Source organism: Stylophora pistillata, chromosome 6, assembly GCF_964205215.1.
Source record: "Stylophora pistillata chromosome 6, jaStyPist1.2, whole genome shotgun sequence".
Taxonomy (NCBI): domain Eukaryota; kingdom Metazoa; phylum Cnidaria; class Anthozoa; order Scleractinia; family Pocilloporidae; genus Stylophora; species Stylophora pistillata.
This window is the reverse complement of record NC_142524.1, coordinates 34499187-34520455: the sequence shown is the minus strand read 5'-3', so window position 1 is coordinate 34520455 and position 21269 is coordinate 34499187. Positions and strand designations below refer to the sequence as shown.

Genomic DNA, 21269 nt, shown 5'->3' with positions numbered 1-21269 from the left:
TTCTCCCAACTAAGTTATTTATCACGCCCGAATTAAAACGATCAATACTTCCGTCAATCACAAGCGAAACCAAGATAATTTGATTCTATCAATTGAATTCGAAGTCCGAGTTGGTCTCTGTAAAGAGATTCTACAGCTGAGGTTTCGAACGTTAGCCCCGCCTATTCAGCTCTAGAATCTCTAAAACGCGAAAACGAGGCCAATTCACATCAACAATTTAGAAATAAAACGAAATTATCACGTAAAATCCCCCTCCAACGCAGCAATATACTATCCATTATTCGAAAGCGAAAACAATGTCTGAAATGTAATCGTAATCGAAGTGAAAAGCACTAAATCCAAAGTCAAAGGTTTTGGAGCGTTGATATCTTACAGGCAAGGAACTTACAAAGAAAAACGCCACTGGTGAATTGCAAAATTGACGGCAAATTGGCCCAAGCAATGACCGCAATTTTAAAGATTTTACAGCAACTGCTGAATATTTCGTACAGTGAACATTTGCCTTCTGTACCTGCCCTTCAATGTCTCTTTATGAAACTACCCGTACGTAAATAGAAGAATATTGCACGGTGAAAGAATGCTTTCTCTACAGCTTCACGGATAAATAAGACTTTTACTGAAAACATCGCTTTTTAGACAGCTTCGATCACTTAATGTTTACCCTAAGATCTTTAAACTTGCAATGTATGATCATTTGTTCTAACTCGACATTCAACACAGCGACAATTCAAAGAATATGCATTTCGACCTGTCGCTAGCTCTCCAGTCAAGAATCTATGCTCACAAATCATGATTAAGGTAATGTTCTGTCCTCTAAGGGATATTTTATAAGATAAAAGTAATAGGGAAACAAACCTTCAATCCTTCCCGGTGAAAAAGGTATATAATGTAGCCAACTAGAAGATCAAGTTTAGTTCGGTCCACATGTCTACTGGGTACACAGGCAGCCCAAGCTCACTACGAGAAAAGCGGACGTGACTCTTACCGTGTTGCGTAACGTTTTATATTTATAAAGGTTTGTATGGGATGTTATCGGTTTACCTTAAAAGAGAGAAAAAAATGTCTTGTTTTATTTCAAAACAAGACATTTTTTTCTCTCTTTTAAGGTAAACCGATAACATCCCATACAAACCTTTATAAATATAAAACGTTACGCAACACGGTAAGAGTCACGTCCGCTTTTCTCGTAGTGAGCTTGGGCTGCCTGTGCTGGGTATCGTGTGACACTGAGTTTGTTTATGTCACCTCCCGTTTCTCATGCCCAGGACCCACGCAATTCAACGATTTTCAAAGAAACGCGGGCACTAAGGAACTGCCCTCTCTGTCTCTCTCTCGTCCAAGTTTATCTAAAGATGTGAAAGTCTTGTTGTTTCAACATGTTAATCCTAAAAGCACTGTAAGAGTACTAGAGCTTTCGGGCCTATGTAAATAGATTACATCTTTCCTTTGATACATATATCTTATTATTAAAAACTGGATCATTGGATAATGCAATTCAAGACTTCTAATTGGCTTAGCCATTATGGTATATGAGCCAATATACCATAATCTAATATCTGTACATTGTGACATCCGATTTCTTATTACAAAATAAAGTCGAGAAGATATGTCTAATATCTTGGGGGCGTTTTTTTTAATAAAACAATTATTCCACTTGCTCTTGTTGGATATGAAATGATTATAGCCAACTCGGCGCTACGCGCCTCGTTGGCTATCTATCATCTCATATCCAACGCGCGCTCGTGGAATAATTGTTAATTAGACGTTTTGTTGTGTAGCATCTCTGAGTATTTTTACGAGTTGTGCCGTCTTTTGACGGACCCGTAGGGCGTGTCAAAATACATAACGAGTAAAAATACTCGCGATACTACATAACAAAACGTCTAATAAGTTATTTATTATCCAACACGCCAAATTGTTCTTTCAGTGCGGGCGAATTTCGCGGATATTTATTTACGGAGAGTGCGTGACAGAAGTATGCGAAGCGGAACGGAATTGGCGAGTTGTCGTATTGCTGTTTCTATTTTCCTCAATAAACGAAGAAATTTCCTGGTTGTCTAACCGTTTTTCTTCGTTCGATTCATCTAATAAACTTGGATCTATATATTTGCCAGCCATTCCGATTCTTCTTCGTCAGAAATATGATTCAAATTGTCCGTCATTAGTTTTCGTAACTTTAATCCAATTCTTAGCTTGCGCGATGCGAGAAAACCTGTCTAACCGGTTCTATGGAATACAAATACCGCGGGATATTTGTACTCGTCTATGGCGTTATTTGTACTCTACGGAGTGTAGTTGGATAATAATTTGAAATTATTCAGCTCCATTCTGTGGTAGAATTGTACAATTGTTTAAAACCTTTATCTACTTATTTTCAAATAGAATACACAACTTGGTGAAGATTGAAAACTGAATCGACTTATTCCATCAAACCCTCGCAAATTTATGAAGGTTTTCTGGTTCGCGGCCTTGAAAAGGGAGATCTGGGACCCAGTCTCCTGTGACGTCAGCGGGGAAGCTCAAGGAAAGAGAATAGCTGAGGATGTTGTGAAAATAGGTGCAAAAAATATCAGGGAGGGGGAGAAAGTGGAACCGTAGTTTCTGCCGTTTTAGCAACATTTCCCTTCTTTATCATTTTTCTGTAATTCCCTTCAATTTGAAACAATAAACAACTAAGAAGCAGAAGCGTGACTTTAAATCAGTTATTTAGCGAGGGCCTGGTAAAAAGAGAAGAACTTAAACTTTCCGTAGTCTGCACTATCTTTTAGTCAGACTGCCACGTAAGATTGGAGGTCTTCTACGTTGACACAAAATTTACCATCAAAGAACGTGTAAGAATCGATCATGTCACTTTTACTGATAGACTTACAAAACCAACAAACTTTGCATAAAAACGCCAGTAAGGCTGGGAAGTCTCCAATATACGCAAGTTTACAAATTGATCATGCCAGTCGGGCAAACAACTGCCAGTTAGGCTAGGTATATGAAGGTACAGCTGGGGACATTAAATGTGGTATTCATTCTAAAATGAAACACTATAGGCAAAGTGGAGAAGCTATTAAAGATGCAGTGTCAGAGTTCACAAAGAAACTCGAAGAACCGGAAATAATTCAAGACTGATTTCCCACCTTATCGTTGAATTCAAAATGTACGCAGTCAAGTGACCAAGACGTCCGATTGCCCTAGCACCTTCAAAGTGTTAGATTAGCACAAAAGAATTCTCAGACAGTCAAAGGAAAAACTGTAATTCTTGTTAATTTGACTCAATTTGCAATCTAGTCTTCCTTGACTGCGTAGCCTACGATGTTTAATAAAAGTACATTTTATACTAAGCCATTAATGAATAACATTAAGGGCGATTTGTTTAACAGGAAAAAGGAAGATGACTTTATAGAAGCAATTTTAAGATCAACTGAAGAGTTGTTTCATTTGTGTTTCATTTCGCAAGAGAGCAAACGGGTTATCGTAAAATATGAACACTATCCCCGACTACATCAGCAACGAGCAGTTCGCCATTATTGCAGCTAGACACGATCCAAGGAACTTTGAACGTGTCCTCTCCAAATGAGGTGAGAAATGCTCCATCCAAGGTGAACATTTTCAGGACGCCACTGTGGAGATTTTGATCAATACTACTAGCGTCACACACGATCAGGTTGCCATAGAAGTCTACAGAAAGTCCCTCGGGATATCTCAGCTTTCCTTCACCAGAACCGTCAATACCAATGTTATAAAGAAACACTCCTCCCTTATCAAAGACCTTCACACAATGTGCTAACATATAGGAAACAAAGAACATGCCACGATAGAAATATGGAAAGCTTGGGGTCACTTCACTATCCGGGGCAGAGAAGGCCAGCAGCAATTCTTTCCCGTCTGAAGAGATTTCCTTTATCTTTCTGTCACCTTCATCGCAAACGATCACGTGGCCATCGTCATTTTTGACAGAAATATGATGTGCTTTAATCAGATGTTCAGTAAAATGTTCGATGAAGAGGCCAAGATCAGTAATAACTGAAAGCTTCTTATTTTGTGATCTGTATTGCTCATGAGTAATCATGATGTCATTGCTCTTTGAGAATGCCACTGACACAGGACAACCTATCTTGGCACAAAGTTGTGAGTCTGCCTTACCTCCTATTGTCATCTTCACATGTTTCATGTCCTTATCAAAGATCTGGACCCTTTTGTTCATATAATCTGCAACTGCAATGTCTCCAGTTATTTCATTCTTTGCGATACAGTATGGTCCGCTTAATTCTCCCGACCCAGACGATCTCACTACTTTGTACTGATGTGGCTTCTCCTCGACTTTCGACGGACTACCGGTCAGCGAACATTTATTCACCTTGATTTCAACGTCGTGTCGACTAACACTCTTTGGTTTGTAACATACTTTGCAATCTACGACTTGCACTTCCTTATCCCGGGTTTGATAGCTAACGGTGACGGTCACTTGTTCTTGCTCGTTATGGAACTTTTGTCCCCCTGAATCTCGTGTAATTACTGTGAAGTTAGCTTCGGCGCCCTGTTCCGGCTGACCTTAAAAAAGAAGTTGAGAAATTGCGTAAGAATTGACTACCAGGTAGGATGAAAATGAGCGTTCGCCAAAGAGAGTATACCTAAAGTATAAGGTTTACTTATAAATATTTAATGTACTGCCTGATTTTTTACTTATCATATATCGCTAAATCATTTTACCTTAAAAAGTGACGCGTTTGAACCCGGAAGTATAAGTAACACTTTCGAATCACCAGGCTAAGAACAAACCAACTTCATTCGCATCACGTCTCAAATCTTACTTTGATAAGTAACTGGTTCTTTTGAAACTGTCAGGATATCAAGACCCTCTCTAACCTAACTGTCCTTATGGCAAAACGGTAGGCTTTCAACCCGTTTTCCTCGATCAGATTATTTACAAATTATTGATAGACCTCACCTTCGTCTTTAATATCTTTTGATGTTAGGAATTCAAGCTTTTTGTTAATTTCGTCCAGCTGATCTTTGATGCTGTTCTCGTCCTTTTTCCACTGATTCAGTAGTTCCACGTAATGATCTTTAGTTTCAGGGTCCATGGTCTCGTTTCTAAGATCGTCAATAGCAGCTTCATAAGTAACACCTCCCAGTCTGACCAAAATGTCCCGGATGTCACGCCAGTAGTCATTGAAATCGATGTCATCAACGGAAGCTTTCTCAGCGTGACCGTACACGGTGTTCCTAAAATACTTAACTCGGGCAATGTCCGCTTCTTTTCTTAAGTCATGAGTGGCAGGTAATGCGTCCCAGCCGGTGGGCGGAGCAGTTAAGCCGCATAAGTGTCTTAAAAGAATCATCAGCAAAGTTATGTCAAAGTCACGTGAAGATACTGAAGTTGGGATGACAGGGAAAAGTTTCCCCCATTGAATCGGATTGATAACCTTCTTCGCTCTGAGAGATTTTAAGGTTTTTTTCTTTTCCGCCAAAACTGTGTGTAGATTTGCTGGTGCATGGATGGCATCTAACGTGTCTCGAAGAGCCTGGGTTCCAATATCAACCAGAAGACGGCACAACCGGGCATAGTTTGTTGTCTCCTTTGTGGACGAAGCACTTGGAGTAGCATTGGCCATCCGTAAGTCCTGTGCTAAAAACAATATTCATAACGTTATTAGAGGAAATTCGTTTCCTTCCTTACCACAGTTCTAATGAAAGACAATTTAGTGGACGCTGAAGGTGAGGGGTTTTATTTTCTAGTTCAAGATTCAAAAATAGGAATTTTTTCCTCAACGGTTCTTGCTAAAGAGGTTAAATTGTACCAGTGTCCTTTTTTTCCATTCCTCATTTGAAAGCTGTACTTGATTCTGAAGATCTGATGACCTATCATAAGCCTCCAAAACATCTTTCAGTTATTCTGTAGTTTTGATTGGTTCGCTCAATCTCAGTTATCAGCCCATAAACTGTTTTACCTAAGGGAAAAATTGAAAACATCACGCTGGGTATCAAAAAGCTCCTTTTTTTCCGTGAGGTTTTTGAATATTGGAATCAAAACTACACCTGACATTAGGGACCTTAAGAAACCACGACGGCGACGCCAAGGAAGACTTCGACTAAAAAATGAATTTCTACTCTTAGTTAGAATTTCAAGAATGGTTGCAGAAGCTTACTGTCTCATACGACGCCACAGCTCAACTTCAGCATGACGTATAGAGTAGCAGTTGAGTGCCAAATGGAAATTAAAATAATTTGCCGTCGCGGTTTCGGTTCGCAGACGACGCAAATTTTGGCGATTTCACGTTGTTGTTTCGCATAGGACGGCTAAGAAATGTACAAAGTTTCAAAACGCACATGCTGAGCTATTGTTCTGCCAGTTAGATCTCTTGTTTTTCCCCGTCCTCGTTGCCGTCGACGTCGTGGTTTCTTAAGGTCCCTATTAATATTTAAATCGTGAAACAGGAGGGTTGAAAAACATATCATTTGCTTTTTGTTTTTTGTTTTTTGTTTTTTTTTTTGACGGCGGAGCTTAAAGTTTCGAGCACTTTGAAAGTTTCTACGCTGTGCAAGGACTTTCAGTCGCAAAAGTTCAACCGCGATAACCATATACGTGCAGCCGTAATACTTTTTTGTATGGTTTTCTTCGTTCGCTGCCACAAAGTGAAACAATTTCAAGCGTATTCGACGCTTTTCAAGTTTTAAACTTGAAGTGGATACTTGTATCAAAGGCTAGGGTTTGTAAGTCTTAATATGTAATCGTAACGAGAAATGAAGCTCAACATATTCAAGAGACAGCTTTCGATCGCTTCCTTCCCTCGTTCTAACACGTCAAAACATTCTGTTCGCAACTCTTAAGCGTTGTCGTTGGGCTAATTCACAAACATACTTGAATGCTTGTCTTGGAAGTATAGTATATCTTGTATCACGATCGTGAAATTGAAGGTAAACGAGTGGTGACTGTATTTCATATAAATATTCAGATCCTGCTGGGTAAACTTCACTGCTTTAGACTTTCTATTCATTTCCTGTTGAGAGGCGATTCACATGTCAAGAGTTTATCTTTGGCAGTTTGAACCAGTATCGACTTCCGGTCTTTCTGATAAAGAATCCATTTGGGTGTGACACGAATCAGTTTTACAACTGAGTATCCGCAGTAATATCGAGACACGGCGATATTACACTTAACAATTATTCGCCGAAGGCAAGGTGAATATCGTCGAATCATCCCCGAGACGAAGTCGAGGGGAGTATTCGACAATACTCACCGAAACCAAATTATCATGTAAAATCCCCTTCGACACAGCAGTACACTACCAATTTATTCGAAAGCGAAAACGCATGTCTGTTATTCGTGAACAAAGTCATTGAAAGGCGCTAAAGCCATGGTCAAAGGTTTTGGAGCGTTGATATCTTACAGGCAGCGAAGCTGCAAAGTAAAACGCCACTGGTGAATTGCAAAGTTTACGTCAAATTGGCTCAAACCGCCGTAAAATGACCGCAATTTTAAAGATTTTTATAGTAACAGTTGAACATTTGGCATTGATAGTGAAAAGTTGTCTATGACGCTACCATTTAAATCTCTGTTCTTGAATTTATCCGGACGTAACCGAATACTGTACGGTGAAAAAATGCTCTCTATGAATCTCCACAGATAAATAAGACTTTCAAAACATCGCTTTGACAGCTTCAAACACTAAATGTTTACCCTTAGATTTTTAACTTAGCAGTATAAGACCATTTTTTTTTCGATTTCGACATTCGACACAGCGACAATTTTAAGAATACGCATTTCGACGTGTCGCTAGCTCTCCAGTCAAGAATCCATGCCCACAAATCATGAATAAGGTAACGTTCTGGCCTTTGAGAGACATTTTTTAAGATAAAAGTAATAGGGAAACAAACTTACAATCTTTTCCCGGTGAAGAAGGAATCTAACGCGGCAAGCACCATCGCCAGATGATGGGCTGTCTATCATGCTTTTGTTTTTAGCGATCTCTGATTGGTTCAGCCTATAGATCAGCTCGGGTACATTCTTTCAGTCACAATATGAATCAAAATGGCGGCTAGAGAGAAAAAAGAGTAGGGATTTTACGCTACTTTCAATAACGTATCAAGCGTTGATGCACTCCGGAAAATACGAAAAAGGAATAGGAAAGTTGTGGGAAGTGGAAAGAGTCATTGCTCGAAGGGAAAACGCCACGGTAAGTTGAATTATTTCGTTCGTATAAATTTAATAATTTGAATATATCAACAAAAGTTGAAATGGTAAATTGGCCACCGTTACAATTATAAAAGCTGACGTTTCGAGCGTTAATGCTGCATTCGCTCCGACGAAGGGCTAACACTCAAAACGTCAGCTTTTATAATCGTAACGGTGGCCAATTTACCATTTCAACTTTGTTGATATGTTCAAATTATTTGGGTCATCCTCGGTGTAAAAACCTGACGAGGTTTTCTTTGTTTCATGAGGTATTGTTTTGATGTACGCTATTGTTTATAATGTTTTGTTGTCGTTGTTTTACGTCACTCGTGAGCTTCACAGGTTTTTACACCGAGGATGAGCCAATTATTTCGTTACCCCCACCGACGCAGCCCCAAACAATTTCTTTAGAAACTATCAGCCTTTATTCATTCGTATAAATTTAAGCCTTGTTAAGAGGTTAAAGCTTTGGAAGCTGGAGCTTTTAGTGCGCACGCTGCATGCGAGATCGAAACCCCAGTTCTTTATGAAAAATAACTGGCTATAGGTATACAAGCTACTTTCAAAAGAGAAGGAGAAGAAAGAATGATTTCATTTTAACGTTTGGGCGTTTTAGTTTTATATTTTTGATAACAGGGTTCTCCTGGATACTTAGTTGCATGGAGAGAGGTTTCTCTCCATACGAATCAACTTGGTAGCCTCAGGAAAACATTTCCCTCGATTGTATCTGGTATGAATGACCGATTGATACCAATATTCTGCCATATTTTCAGGATTCATGTAATTGAAAACTACTTTATTTTAATTTTGAAAAGGACACTCAACCTTGCTACAATGTTAGATCAAAACCGTAATTCTCTTTACTGAGTTATTAACTTGCTGTAATGTTACGCTCAGGGAATTTGGGGCAGATAAGCTGCATATGATTAATTTATATCACACCTCACTTTTTCAGCTACAAAATCAAGCTTTTGAATTTCCTGTTTTCTATTTACTATTTAGTTAGTTCCATCAGAGTCTTTATTCATTAAAAAGCTAGCATGTCTTTTTTTTGTAATTGTCAACTAGCAATGGAGTTGAAATATTTACGCTTTTGTTTTTATTTTCTTTCTTTCAGGTTTTTTGAGAATCCATCTCTAGATGAAGTGATTATCTACGATCAGTGTGCATCTCTTCGAGTTGCCATTGCACAACATCTCAAATTCAAGTCAAAGTTACCTGTAACTATAACATTCCACAGTGATGTCCACAAATTTCTTTTCAAAAAGATAGGAATTTTCAAGGATGGGTGGCATTTGCTAAACAAAGCTGACTTTCCTCACAAATATTTCCCATGCTTTTGAGACCACGGTGCAAAAAGTCATGGCCAGGGGGTAAAAAGTGGTCTATCCTATTAAAGGCCTAGACATTTTATTTCCTGGTCTGCAAAACAATATAACATAGATGACCACAATACTTCTCTTAGAGCTTTCCAGGAGAAGCTTACCTTCAAATTTATTAAAGTAGCACATGGACATGACTCTTAGAGTTGACAACATTTTCTGTAAGTACTTTCCTCTGATTTTCTCAAGACAAGGAAGCCTTTTAACATGTTTCAATATTGTTATACTTTACAATTAATAATTGTGGGGGATTGTCGTAAATGCTGTTAGAAAGTGCTCAATACACCTGGGTGTAGAGCAAAATACAATTCAAACTGGCTTAAATGAAACACATTTATGATTCCCTATAACTCTGAGTTTCCTGCTTTCGCACTCGTCAGACAGATTTAATGGACAACATTCCTGTGGCTAATTTTACATATACACTGGTCTGTATTCAAAAGGATAGGTGCTGATTACAATAGGTTGTTGCTATATGCACAATTGGTGAGAAGAAGCGAAAATTACAGTGAATGTGGATGTATAAATGAAGGATAATGAGACAATGCTGGAAGACATTATAGATAATGCTGGAAGACATTTGTCTGTCTTCCAGCATTATCTATGACGCACAAGTCACTGCTACAGATAACTAAGCGACCCCAAAGAACTACATTGGATTGACTGAAGGAACTTTTAAACAAAGATTTAACCAACACAAGGTCACATTCTGACACAGAAAATACACTAACAGCACTGAATTATCTAAATACATCTGGCAACTGAAAGACAACTCTGTAAACTTCAGCATAAAATGGTCCATTATTGCAAGAGCTAGGCCCCTACAACAACACAATGAACAGATGCGACCTACGCCTTACCAAAAAACTCATGATTATCAAGTCTAACAGAAACAATTTATTGAACAATATATATCCAAGTGCCGCTACAAAAACAAGTTTTATCTAAAGAACAGTTAATGCTCCCCTGCTACAATAGACTTTTGCTAATACACTCATGCCCATTGTCTCATTATCCTTCATTTATATATCCACATTCACGGTAATTTTCGCTTTTTCTCACCTATTGTGCATATAACAACAAACTATTGTAATCAGCACCTATCCTTTTGAATATAGACCAGTGTATATATAAAATTAGCCCACAGGAATGTTTTCCATCAAATCTGTCTGTAATGAGTGCAAAAGCACAAAACTCAGAGTTATAGGGAATCATGTGTTTCATTTTAGCCAGTTTGAATTGTACTATACAATAAATACATCTTATTAGACAGTTTGTTATGTAGTATCACTGAGTATTTTTACAAGTTGTGCCATATTTTGACAAGCCCATAGGGCGAGTCAATTACAAATAATGAGTAAAAATACTCAGTGATACTACACAACAAAACATCTAATAAGAGATTTATTGTCCAACACACCAAATTGTTATTGCAGTGCAGGCAAATTTCATGGATATTTCTGGAGTACAAAGATCATGTGATATTTGTGCTCGTCTCACGCGTTATTTGTACTCTACGAAGCACATTTAGATAATGATATCACACATTTTAGTATCCAATAGGAGATAACCAATTAGCAATGTGACATTACTTTTTTGCACATTTTGATTTCTTATTCATAGTAGATTTATTGCTGTTAGCAGACTGTTTTCATTTTCTCCTTAAAGTTTTTTCGGGTGGGGGCTCAACTGCTACTGCCTCCTCCTCTGTGGGTTTCAATTCTTGGAGCTTGTCATAACTGACACATTTGCATGTTTTTCAGTATGATTTGATAGTGTCTTCCCAGTACTCTACATTTTTCTTTTTATAATCTCTGGGTTGTCTTTCCCTGTGTTTTAGAGAACAAATGTGATATTCTGCTTGCAATATGTCAGTAAGGTCATCAGTGTGATTTGTTTTGCACTACAGTATTTGTCTTGCATCATTACTGTTTTTTCCACACCTGAAAATAAAATTTATAGAAGCAGGTTTTTCTTGTTTTCAAAACTTAAGTTGGTTTTATCTTTTTTTTTTTCCCCAAAACTTCTAAAAGTTTACCTTGACCACTAAACTGCTTGAGGTTTCCATGTCTGGTTACCATTTTGGGAATATGGTATGCTGCTGCATATATGTCACCTGTTCTGTTACATAACCATCTGCTTTTCCCCTAAGGTGGAGAATGTATCAATCCAGTTTTTTTATCTAAATAGATAAAAAATATATATTTTCAAATTTAAATGGCACAATGTTCTGTCTAAGGAACAATATAGTTTTGGGGAAGTGATTAGACTATATTTCTTCCAACTACCATTTTAAGGTAATCATCAACACTAGATGGTTGAAAAGAAGAGATGAAATTGAAGTACATGTCAGCAAATCCCTGCAGGAATAGAAAGAAGTGAAAACTGTGAAATCCAAAAATTAAACAACAAAGCACAGAACTTAATAAGTGTCACATATGCCATGACATACCGGTACCGAAAAGAAGATATTAATGTATTATGTTTGTAATATCTGAAATGCATTGATTAATTGATAATAATGAACCTTCCACATTTCTACTACAGTTTTGGCTGTGTCTTGCTGGATCATGGGGTTCTAGTTTGCTTGACAAATTTTTCAAGAGTGTTTTCCTGTCGTCCCCAATGAGGTTAGTCCATTCCCAAGACCCAGATCCTTTTCTATCTGCATTCCTTTTGTCCCAGACTGAGAATGAAACATCACAGCTATTGACTGCCTGAATGAGCTTGTTCAGGTTTTTTTTTATTATCTTGTCAGTGATCCAAGTCTCCTTCTAATCCCACTGCATTTCATCTTGTGCAATGTTACCTATTAAAATATAGTAGTAACAGTGATCAAAGTTTAATGTCGTTACGTGGGGTATGGTTACCCATATTGGGTGAAACGCAAGACAATAGCCCACCCATCTCATCCCAGGGGAGGACATCCATCACACAGTAATCTCGTGCGTAGGAAATTAACGTCTCCTACCCCTAACCCTGCAGGAGACGGGACCTCCATTTATTCGTCCCTATCCAAGAAGACTAGAATAGTCTAAACCATTTCTTGATGTTTTAGAAAGGTAGCATATTCTTCTCAATTATTTTAAGACCTTGAGTGTTGCATTTATTTCCTTTTTTTAGAAAGTGAGGACATTTGGAAAGCCTTAGAGCATGCTAAAATAGTGCGTTTTTTATTCTCAACTTCGCGTGCTGAATTCTTGGGTAAACTAGTTTCTAGTCCCCCCCTCGTAAGAGAGCTTCGTTGGAACATAGTTAATAGCCTGAAACATTTTCCTACAATATGGCGACGATGTTTTCACCGTAAGAATCTATTTTCTTTCGCGCAACCTTCGCGTATAGGCCAATATGGCGCGTTATAAGGGTTTTAAAAGCCGAACCCAGATCTTGACGAAAAAGCCCCATATTTTACTCAGAAACAATCAGATTTTGGAACTTTTCGATTGAATGCAAAGTAAGGTACGTGGCACTTGTGCACCTCAGAATCCGGGTCTGCAATGATTTTGACTCAAAGGCCTTGAAAATGGTGTCCTAAAGTATACCGTAAATGAATTCGTAAAACCGAACCGAGATTTAAAGTTTTCAGGCCACGCAACGCTTCAAAACAATAAGTAACTTGTGATTTGGAAAAGGTTTCATATACGGATAAAAGAAAAACTATCACCCGTATATTTTCTGTAATGAAAGGCTCGATACTGAGCCCGAAAATTTCTAAGTGTCACGTTGCAACTGCGCATGCCGATTCGATTTTTCTAGCGATGCTGCACCCTCCAACTAGGAAATAAAGTCTAGGTCGGTCCAAGTTTACATATGGCCTCGCGTGACAACCAACTGTTTTGTCACGTCCCGTTTCTCATGCCCAGGACCTACGCAATTCAACGATGTTCCTAGAAACGCGAGCACTAAGGAAGAAAGGAACGATAAAAGCTGTAAAAATAAGATTTAATCGCCCCTCGTTTCCGACAGGTAACTTAGGGTAACGCGAGCCTAATCTCGGCCTTCTCTGTCTCTCTCTCGTTTAAGTCTATCAATCGGCGCTATCTAGTTTAAAAAAATGTGAAAGTGTCGTTGTTTCAACATGTTGAATCTAAAAAGCACTATGAGTACGAGAAATTTCAGGCCTATGTAAATAGATGATATTTTTTTCTTTGGTACTTTGAAATTATTCAGCTATAATGATATAATAATAATAATAGCAATAATATTTAACGAGGGAGCCCAACTCGCCAGAACGGTTTTCAGCCCTCAAAATCTTAAAATCGATAACTAATTGAAATATAAAAATTTAAAATTAATCAAAATCTTTTAAAAAAAGTTTTTAGCTTGGATTTAAAAAAAGATATGAGTTGTGTTTCTTTCACATCAGTTGGAAGACTGTGACAGTCTTTCGCAGCTTGATAGTAAGTGTTTGTTTACCCCAGTTAGTTCGAGGAAGGGGTAAACAAAGATCATTGGAACGTCTTGTATTATATGAATGGACAGCTTGATTTTTGATAAAATTAAAGTTAAAATCAGTTTCCCCAATCAGACACTTGTGGATTGCAATGCAGCGATGAAAAAAACTTGCGGAGAGCGAGTTGAGATCTAAACTCCTCAGTGCTTCGGTTGACGAGCTTCGGGGTGGGTGCGCCAGTAGAACTTAACATCACCGTAATCAAAAAGAGGAAGGATCAGGGTCTTGTACAAGATAACTCTAGTTTGTAGTGGCAATACATTCCTGATTTTCCATTCTATGGTAGAATTGTTATTAACAGAACGCAAGAGATCATAAACTGTTCCTAATCTCGCGCAGAACGTTCAAGTGCCCTATCCCTAATTCTATTTATTTATTTTCAAATAGAATGCACAACTCGGTGAACACTGAAAACAGAATCAAACCCTTGCAAAATTAGGAATGTATTCTGATATGCAGCGGTGAAAAGGAAGATCCAGGACCTAGTGTCCTCTGACGTTAGCGTGGAAAGCTCATGAAAAGAGAGTGGGTAAAAATGTAGGGATAATAGGTGCAAAAGATATTGTGGGGGAGGAAAGATGAACCGTAGCTTCTGTTGTTTTAGCAAATTTCCCTTCTTTTTGATTTTTCTGTAATTCCCTTCAATCTGAAACGATGGAAAACTTAGAAGCGTGACTTTGAATGCTTATCACAAAGCATGCAATGTTGTTATTCAGTAAAACTGCCTGCAGAAAATAAACAACAACTTTATTTGGGGAGGGCCTGGAAAGGACAGCAAAACTAATCTATCTTTTTGTCAGACTGCCACGTAGGCTACGAGGTTTCCTACTTTGTCACAAAATCCACCATAGAAGAACATGCAAGAATCGATAATGCCACTTAGGCTAGTAAACTTACAAATACAACAAACTTTACATAAAATTGCCAGTAAGGCTGGGAAGTCTCCAATATACGCAAGTTTACAAATTGATCGTGCCAGTTTTGCGTAAAACTGCCAGTTAGGCTAGGTATATGATGGTACAGCTAGATACATTAAATGTGGTATAAAGCTAAAATGAAACGCAAATGGCAAAGCAGAGAAGCCGTTAAAGATGCAGTATCAAAGGTCATAAAGAAACTCGAAGAACCGGGGATAATTCAAGACTGATTTCCCACCTCATCGTTGAACCCATAATGTACACAGCAGATAGTCAAAAGACTAAAAAGTCCGATTGCCCTAGCACCTTCAAAGTGTTAGATTAGCACAAAATAATTCTCAGACAGTCAAAGGAAAAACTGTAATTCTTGTTAATTTCACTCAATTTGCAATCTAGTCTTCCTTGACTACGTAGCCTACAATGTTTAATAAAAGTACGTTTTATACTAAGCCATTAATGAATAACATTAAGGGCGATTTGTTTAACAAGAAAAAGGAAGATGAATTATTGAAGCAATTTTAAGATCGACTGAAGAGTTGTTTCATTTGTGTTTCATTTCGCAAGAGAGCAAACGGGTTATCGTAAAATATGAACACTATCCCCGACTACATCAGCAACGAGCAGTTCGCCATTATTGCAGCTAGACACGATCCAAGGAACTTTGAACGTATCCTCTCCAAATGAGGTGAGAAATGCTCCATCCAAGGTGAACATTTTCAAGACGCCACTGCGGTGGAGATTTTGATCAAAACCACTAGCGTCACACACGATCAGGTTGCCACAGAAGTCTACAGAAAGTCCCTCGGGATATCTCAGCTTTCCTTCACCAGAACCCTCATTACCAATGTTATAAAGAAACACTCCTTTCTTATCAAAGACCTTCACACAGTGTGCTCTCATATAGGAAACAAAGAACATGCCACGATAGAAATATGGAAAGCTTGGGTTCACTTCACTATCCGGGGCAGAGAAGGCCAGCAGCAATTCTTTCCCGTCTGAGGAGATTTCCTTTATCTTTCTGTCACCTTCATCGCAAACGATCACGTGGCCATCGTCATTTTTGACAGAAATATGATGTGCTTTAATCAGATGTTTAGTAAAATGTTCGATGAAGAGGCCACGATCAGTTATAACTGAAAGCTTCTTATTTTGTGATCTGAATTGCTCATGGGTAACCATGATGTCATTGCTCTTTGAGAATGCCACTGAAACAGGACAACCTATGTTGGCCCAACGTTGTGAGTCTGCCTTACCTCCTATTATCGTCTTCACATGTTTCATGTCCTTATCAAAGACCTGGACCCTTTTGTTTATATAATCTGCAACTGCAATGTCTCCAGTTATTTCATTCTTTGCGATACAGTATGGTCCGCTTAATTCTCCTGACCCAGACGATCTCACTACTTTGTACTGATGTGGCTTCACCTCGACTTTCCAGGGACTACCAGTCAGCGACCATCCATTCACCCTAATTTCAATGTCGTGTCGACCAACACTCTTTGGTTTGTAACATACTCGATAATGACCATCTTTGCAATCTACGACTTGTACCTCCTCATTTCCGGTTTGAGAGCTAACAGTGACAGTCACTTGCTCCCGCTCGTCATAGAACAGTCGTTCTCTTGAATCTCGCGTAATTATTGTGAAGTTAGCTTCGGCGCCCTGTTCCGCTTCTACCAAACCTTTTCCTCTGGTCGTTGATTGTGAATGATCAGTGTTGCCCTGAACAACTCTACCATGAGCTGATTGCCCACATCTCGGGCAAAAACAGGCTTGACACTTATGGCAATAGAGGTCAAGTGGTTTGTTCACGTGAAAGCTCTCTTTGCAAGTGGTAACACCGCATGAGATCTGATTACGTGGCTGGTGTGGTTGACCTTAAAAGAAAATAATTGATTTTTTTTTCAAGAACTGACAAAGATGGGGTGAGAGTGAGCTTTTGTTTCTGAGTATGAATTTATTTACATTTGAGAATCTGCCTAACTTGTCACTTCACAGTTTATGTGTCGTACACTGATTATTTTTCCTTCAATGGTGAAGCGTTTGAACCCAAAAGTTTAGTCAAACTTTAAGAGGCTTAAAAGCAACCATCCACATCACTATCATAGGTCTGGAGCACATCACTATTTAGGGGAGCAAGGATAGCGCAATGGTGAGAGCACACGCCTCCCACCGCTGTGGCCCTGGTTCCATTCCCAGACCTGGCATCACATGTGGGTTGAGTTTGTGGTTGGTTCGCGTCCTTGTTTCGAGGGTTTTTCTCCGGGTCCTCCGTGCCTCCTCCCTCCGCAAAAACCGACATTCCAAATTTGATTTGATTTGATTTAATTTGATTTACTCACTTTCACCAGAGTGTGGTGAGGGTCGCACAACAGAGCGAGGCTCCTTATTAAGTGCGCCCTATATCCCACCCATCCCACCCCAGGGGAGGACATCCATCACACAGTAATCTCGTGTGTGGGAAATTAACGTCTCCTACCCCAACCCTGCAGGAGACGGGACCTCCATTTATTCGTCCCTATCCGAGAAGACTAGAATATCTAACCACTTCTTGATGTTATAGAAAGGTAGCAAATTCTTCTCAATTAGTTTTAAGACCCTGAGTGTTGGTCCGGCCGGGGCTCGAACCCTCGACCTCCCGCACAACAGTCCAGCGCTCTATCCAATTGAGCTAACCGGGAGGCGGTTGAATTCCAATTCGATCTGGAAACAGTGGACAAGAAGAGCCACCTAGTGGAATGTCCATTGCTAAATTATTTACTATTTATTTATATATTTATATTTATACTATCAGTCGAACAATCTTACCCTGATCGATCGCTTCTTCTGGAGCTGTCAGGGTATCAAGTCTCTTCTTAATTTCATTCAGTTGATCTTTAATGTTGTCCTCGTCCTTTTTCCACTCACCCAGTAGTTTCGTGTAGTGATCTTCAACTTTAGGGTCCATGCATTCGTTTCTAAGATTATCGATAGCAGCCTCATACGTGATGCCTCCTAGTCTGACCAGAGTGTCCCGGATGTCACGCCAATAGTCATTGAACTTGATATCATCAACAGAAGCTTTCTCAGCGTGACCGTACACAGTGTTCCTAAAATACTTAACTCGGGCAATGTCCGCTTCCTTGCTGAGGTCTGTTACGGCGGGCAATGCGTCCCATCCGGTCAGCGGAGCAGTTAAGCCGGACAGGTTCCGTAACACAACCATCAGCAAAGTTGTGTCAAAGTCACGTGAAGACACTGAAGTAGGGATGACAGGGAAAAGTTTTCCCCATTGTATTGGATTGATAATCTTTTTATTTCTAAGAGATTGTAAGGTGGGTTTGTTTGCTGCCAAAACTGTGGGCAGATTAGCTGGTGCATGGATGGCATCTAACGTGTCTCGAAGAGCCTGGGTTCCAATGTCAACCAGCAGACGGCACAACCTGGCATAGTTTGTTGTCTCTTTAGTGGATGAAGCAGTCGATGCAACACTGGCCATGAGTGAGTCCTGTCTTAAAATCAATATTCATAACACTGTTATGGGAAGTCATTTCATTCCTTAGCACAGTTCCACTAAAATACAACTCTAAAGTAGGTGGAAACTAAAAGCAATTCAAGAGATCTAAATTTCATTTCCTCTGGCTAATTTTTCATGAGAGGAAATGCTTCCCCCTACATGGCTTACGCTTATCCTGTAAACCTCCGACGAAGGGCTAACGCTAATCATTCGCTCCGACGAAGGGCTAACGCTCGAAACGTCAGCTTTTGTAATCGTTAAGGTGGCCAATTTACCATTTCAACTTTGTTGATATATCCAAATTATTTCGTTACCCCCACCGACGCAGCCCCAAACAGTTTCTTTAGAAACTATCAGCCTTTATCCGGCAAACGCTTACCCTCATAGACTCTGAAAATCTACTGATGACCCATCTGCCAGAGGTCATACGCTTCTGAAATATACCTCATTATTCATTGTTTTGATTGGTTCGCCTAGTAACAGTTATCCACTCTTATAACCTTTTTTGCCTAGTGGAAAACTGAAAAAAAATTGTGGTGGGTGTCATAAAGCTCCCTTCTTCCTTCGGTGAAAACTGTGCCTCGTACCACGTGCATGGAATTCAAAGTACATTTAAACTCCATTTCATCTAGTTAAATATTCAGATCTTGCTGTGTAAACAATTACAACTACCTTGCCAGAGTCTCATTCGGCTTCGGTCGAAAAGGCATCTCACGTCCCATGTTTTGGCGGTTCGAACAAGCATCGACTTCCCATTATTTTATCAATTAAAAAAATTGGTGTAAGAAAAATCCATTTAGCAAGCTTCCCCGACAATATCGAAACACAGGCGAATCTTGGCCATAGACAACTCGGTACTGGGCACCTCGTTTGCCATACAAATCGCACGTTTATGGAATGATGTGGCAATGGTTTCAATATAAACGGTTACCGTTACGAATAAGACCTCTAACCACCGTCTGTTTGGCACGCAGGCTCTCGCCCTACAGCCCCTTTCCCAGACAAAGCCCTGATTAATTGTTTAAAAAATTATTACCATAAAAATTGAAATAATTGATTTACAGTTGGCGCCTCACACTGAACTGGAACCTGTGAGTCACCCGCCTGAGTTCGCGTCATTCACAAACTCGTCTTCCGTTCTCCAGAGTGGGATACATATTACGCTCGAGTAAAACGATGACTACAGCTATCGATCGACTAAAATCAATGCATGCTATGAAAATACGTCGCTCTGTTCATGAGATCAAGAACACTGCACGCTGAAAAAGTCATGTCACTAAATCCCCAGATAAATGAGACTCTTTTAAAAAAATTGCTTTTTAGATAGCTGCTACATTAAATTAAGATTTACCCGGAGAGTTTTATATTAGCAATATATGACCATTCATTTGATATTTGACTCAAGTAACCTTCCAGAGTAGGCATTTGTTTGCTAGTTCCCCATTCGAGAATACTTTGCCCACAAATTATGATAAAAGAGAATGTTCTTTGGGAAGATATCAAGCTATAGGAAACAAACCTTTGGTCTCACACGCGAGGGAAGGAATAAAATGTAGCCAAACACAAGACGCTTCCACCAGTAAATCAGAATGATGTTTACGATGAATGATTCGCATGACCAAAGTATAGTTCCTTTGTCACGTGTTAATTCTCGTGCCCAGGACCTACGAACTTCAAGGAAATAGAAAGAAAGGAACGGATAAATGCCGTGAAGGTGTAGTTCAAGTATAAAAAACTCCGGTTACCCTAAGAGAAAAACACAAGCCTGACCTCGGCCTTCTCTATTTCTCGATCGTCGAAGTTTATCTCTAGTTTCAAAAAAATTGAATCTTCCACAAGAAAATGACTGGCACTATTGGAAGAGTGGAGTTTTCAGGTCTATAGAAATAGATTTTAAGTTTAATACTTTGAGATTATTCAATGCTATTCTGTGGCAGAATTGTTACTAACAGATCGTTTAAGAAAATGTTGTGAAGATGAGCGACAATGTTTTGCGGTAAAAAGAGAGGAACCTTCAAACTAAAACAATGAAAAGCGGAGAATAATAATAATAATAATAATAATCATAATAATAATTTAATATTTATATTGCGCAAATTAACATGTGGATATGATCAAATGCGTATCACAACACTTTTCGGGGGACTTTGGCCAGACTGCATAAGCAGTCAGAGAAGCGTGACATCGAATGCAAATCACAAAAGCAAACGATGTTGTCGTCTAGCGAAACTGGCGATCAAAATTGACCAAAAGACAAATTCAATTTTCAAAACAATTAATCTGTGTTTTGGTAAATTATTTTTTGTTTGATCCTTTTTGGCCAACGGAAGATTGGGGGTTAATTGAAGTACCGGGAAAAAAAACCCGTTGTCAACACAATCATCCCGTGAGGAATATTTGTACCTGGCGTTGCGCCCATAACTTGTAACGTACGTGATCGCGTACTCGTCCGTTCTGATCATGCACGATTGTAATTATATATATCTCATTAAACGTTTTGTTGAGTAGCATCGCTGAGTATTTTTACGATTTGAGCCGTATTTTGATGAGGCCGTAGGACGAGTCAAAATTTAAACCATGAGTAAACATACTCAGCGATATTACACAACAAAACGTTTAATAAGAGATTTGTTATCCAACTCGTCAAATTGTTACGGTTCTCTGGAGTATAAATATCGCGTGGTATTTGTACTCGATTCTTGCGTTTTTATGCAGTTGGATAATAAATAGTTGTATGACTTACTTTCAGGCTCATGAAATAAAAAAAATATATTTCTAGTTACTCTCGAAGGTCAATAGAAGTCACAGTGTCCAAAGTGGCAATTTGACGCGAAATTGACCTCCATGGAATAAA

The 21269-nt window shown here is 39.0% G+C and overlaps 1 protein-coding gene and 1 long non-coding RNA gene across 12 annotated transcripts; one reads left to right on the top strand and one right to left on the bottom strand.

Annotated features, from left to right (window-relative positions):
* Nucleotides 1–3229: 3229 nt before the first annotated feature.
* On the bottom strand, nt 3230–20069 carry LOC111319817 (uncharacterized). 11 transcript variants are annotated; one of them, XM_088725977.1, is made up of 6 exons: nt 19088–19928; nt 12077–12358; nt 11588–11731; nt 7874–8030; nt 4940–5615; nt 3230–4542 (listed from the first exon to the last, which is right to left on the bottom strand). In XM_088725977.1, exons 4-6 carry the CDS (start codon nt 7940–7942, stop codon nt 3461–3463), a joined length of 1827 nt encoding a protein of 608 aa, XP_088582103.1. In that variant the 5' UTR covers nt 7943–8030; nt 11588–11731; nt 12077–12358; nt 19088–19928; the 3' UTR covers nt 3230–3460. The 11 variants fall into 11 exon arrangements, with proteins under 11 accessions (XP_088582103.1, XP_088582102.1, XP_088582105.1 ...); XM_088725976.1 differs by lacking the exon at nt 19088–19928 and adding an exon at nt 19935–20050 and having other exon boundaries at nt 11588–12358; XM_088725979.1 differs by lacking the exons at nt 12077–12358; nt 19088–19928 and adding an exon at nt 19935–20031 and having other exon boundaries at nt 11588–11696.
* On the top strand, nt 8019–11518 carry LOC148729573 (uncharacterized). The gene is made up of 2 exons (XR_015989058.1): nt 8019–8168; nt 9285–11518. It is a non-coding gene; the product is annotated as an uncharacterized LOC148729573 (long non-coding RNA).
* Nucleotides 20070–21269: the final 1200 nt, after the last annotated feature.

Coding starts and splice junctions, on each gene's coding strand:
- LOC111319817 (XM_022922379.2), bottom strand. CDS start 19,137: ATGGGACGTGAGATGCCTTTTCGACCGAAGCCGAATGAGACTCTGGCA. Junction 18,411..19,087: donor CCGAATGAGACTCTGGCAAG/GTAGTTGTAATT, acceptor ATTGATTTTAAG/ACAGGACTCACTCATGGCCA. Junction 16,797..17,727: donor AGAAGAAGCGATCGATCAGG/GTAAGATTGTTC, acceptor TTTTCTTTTAAG/GTCAACCACACCAGCCACGT.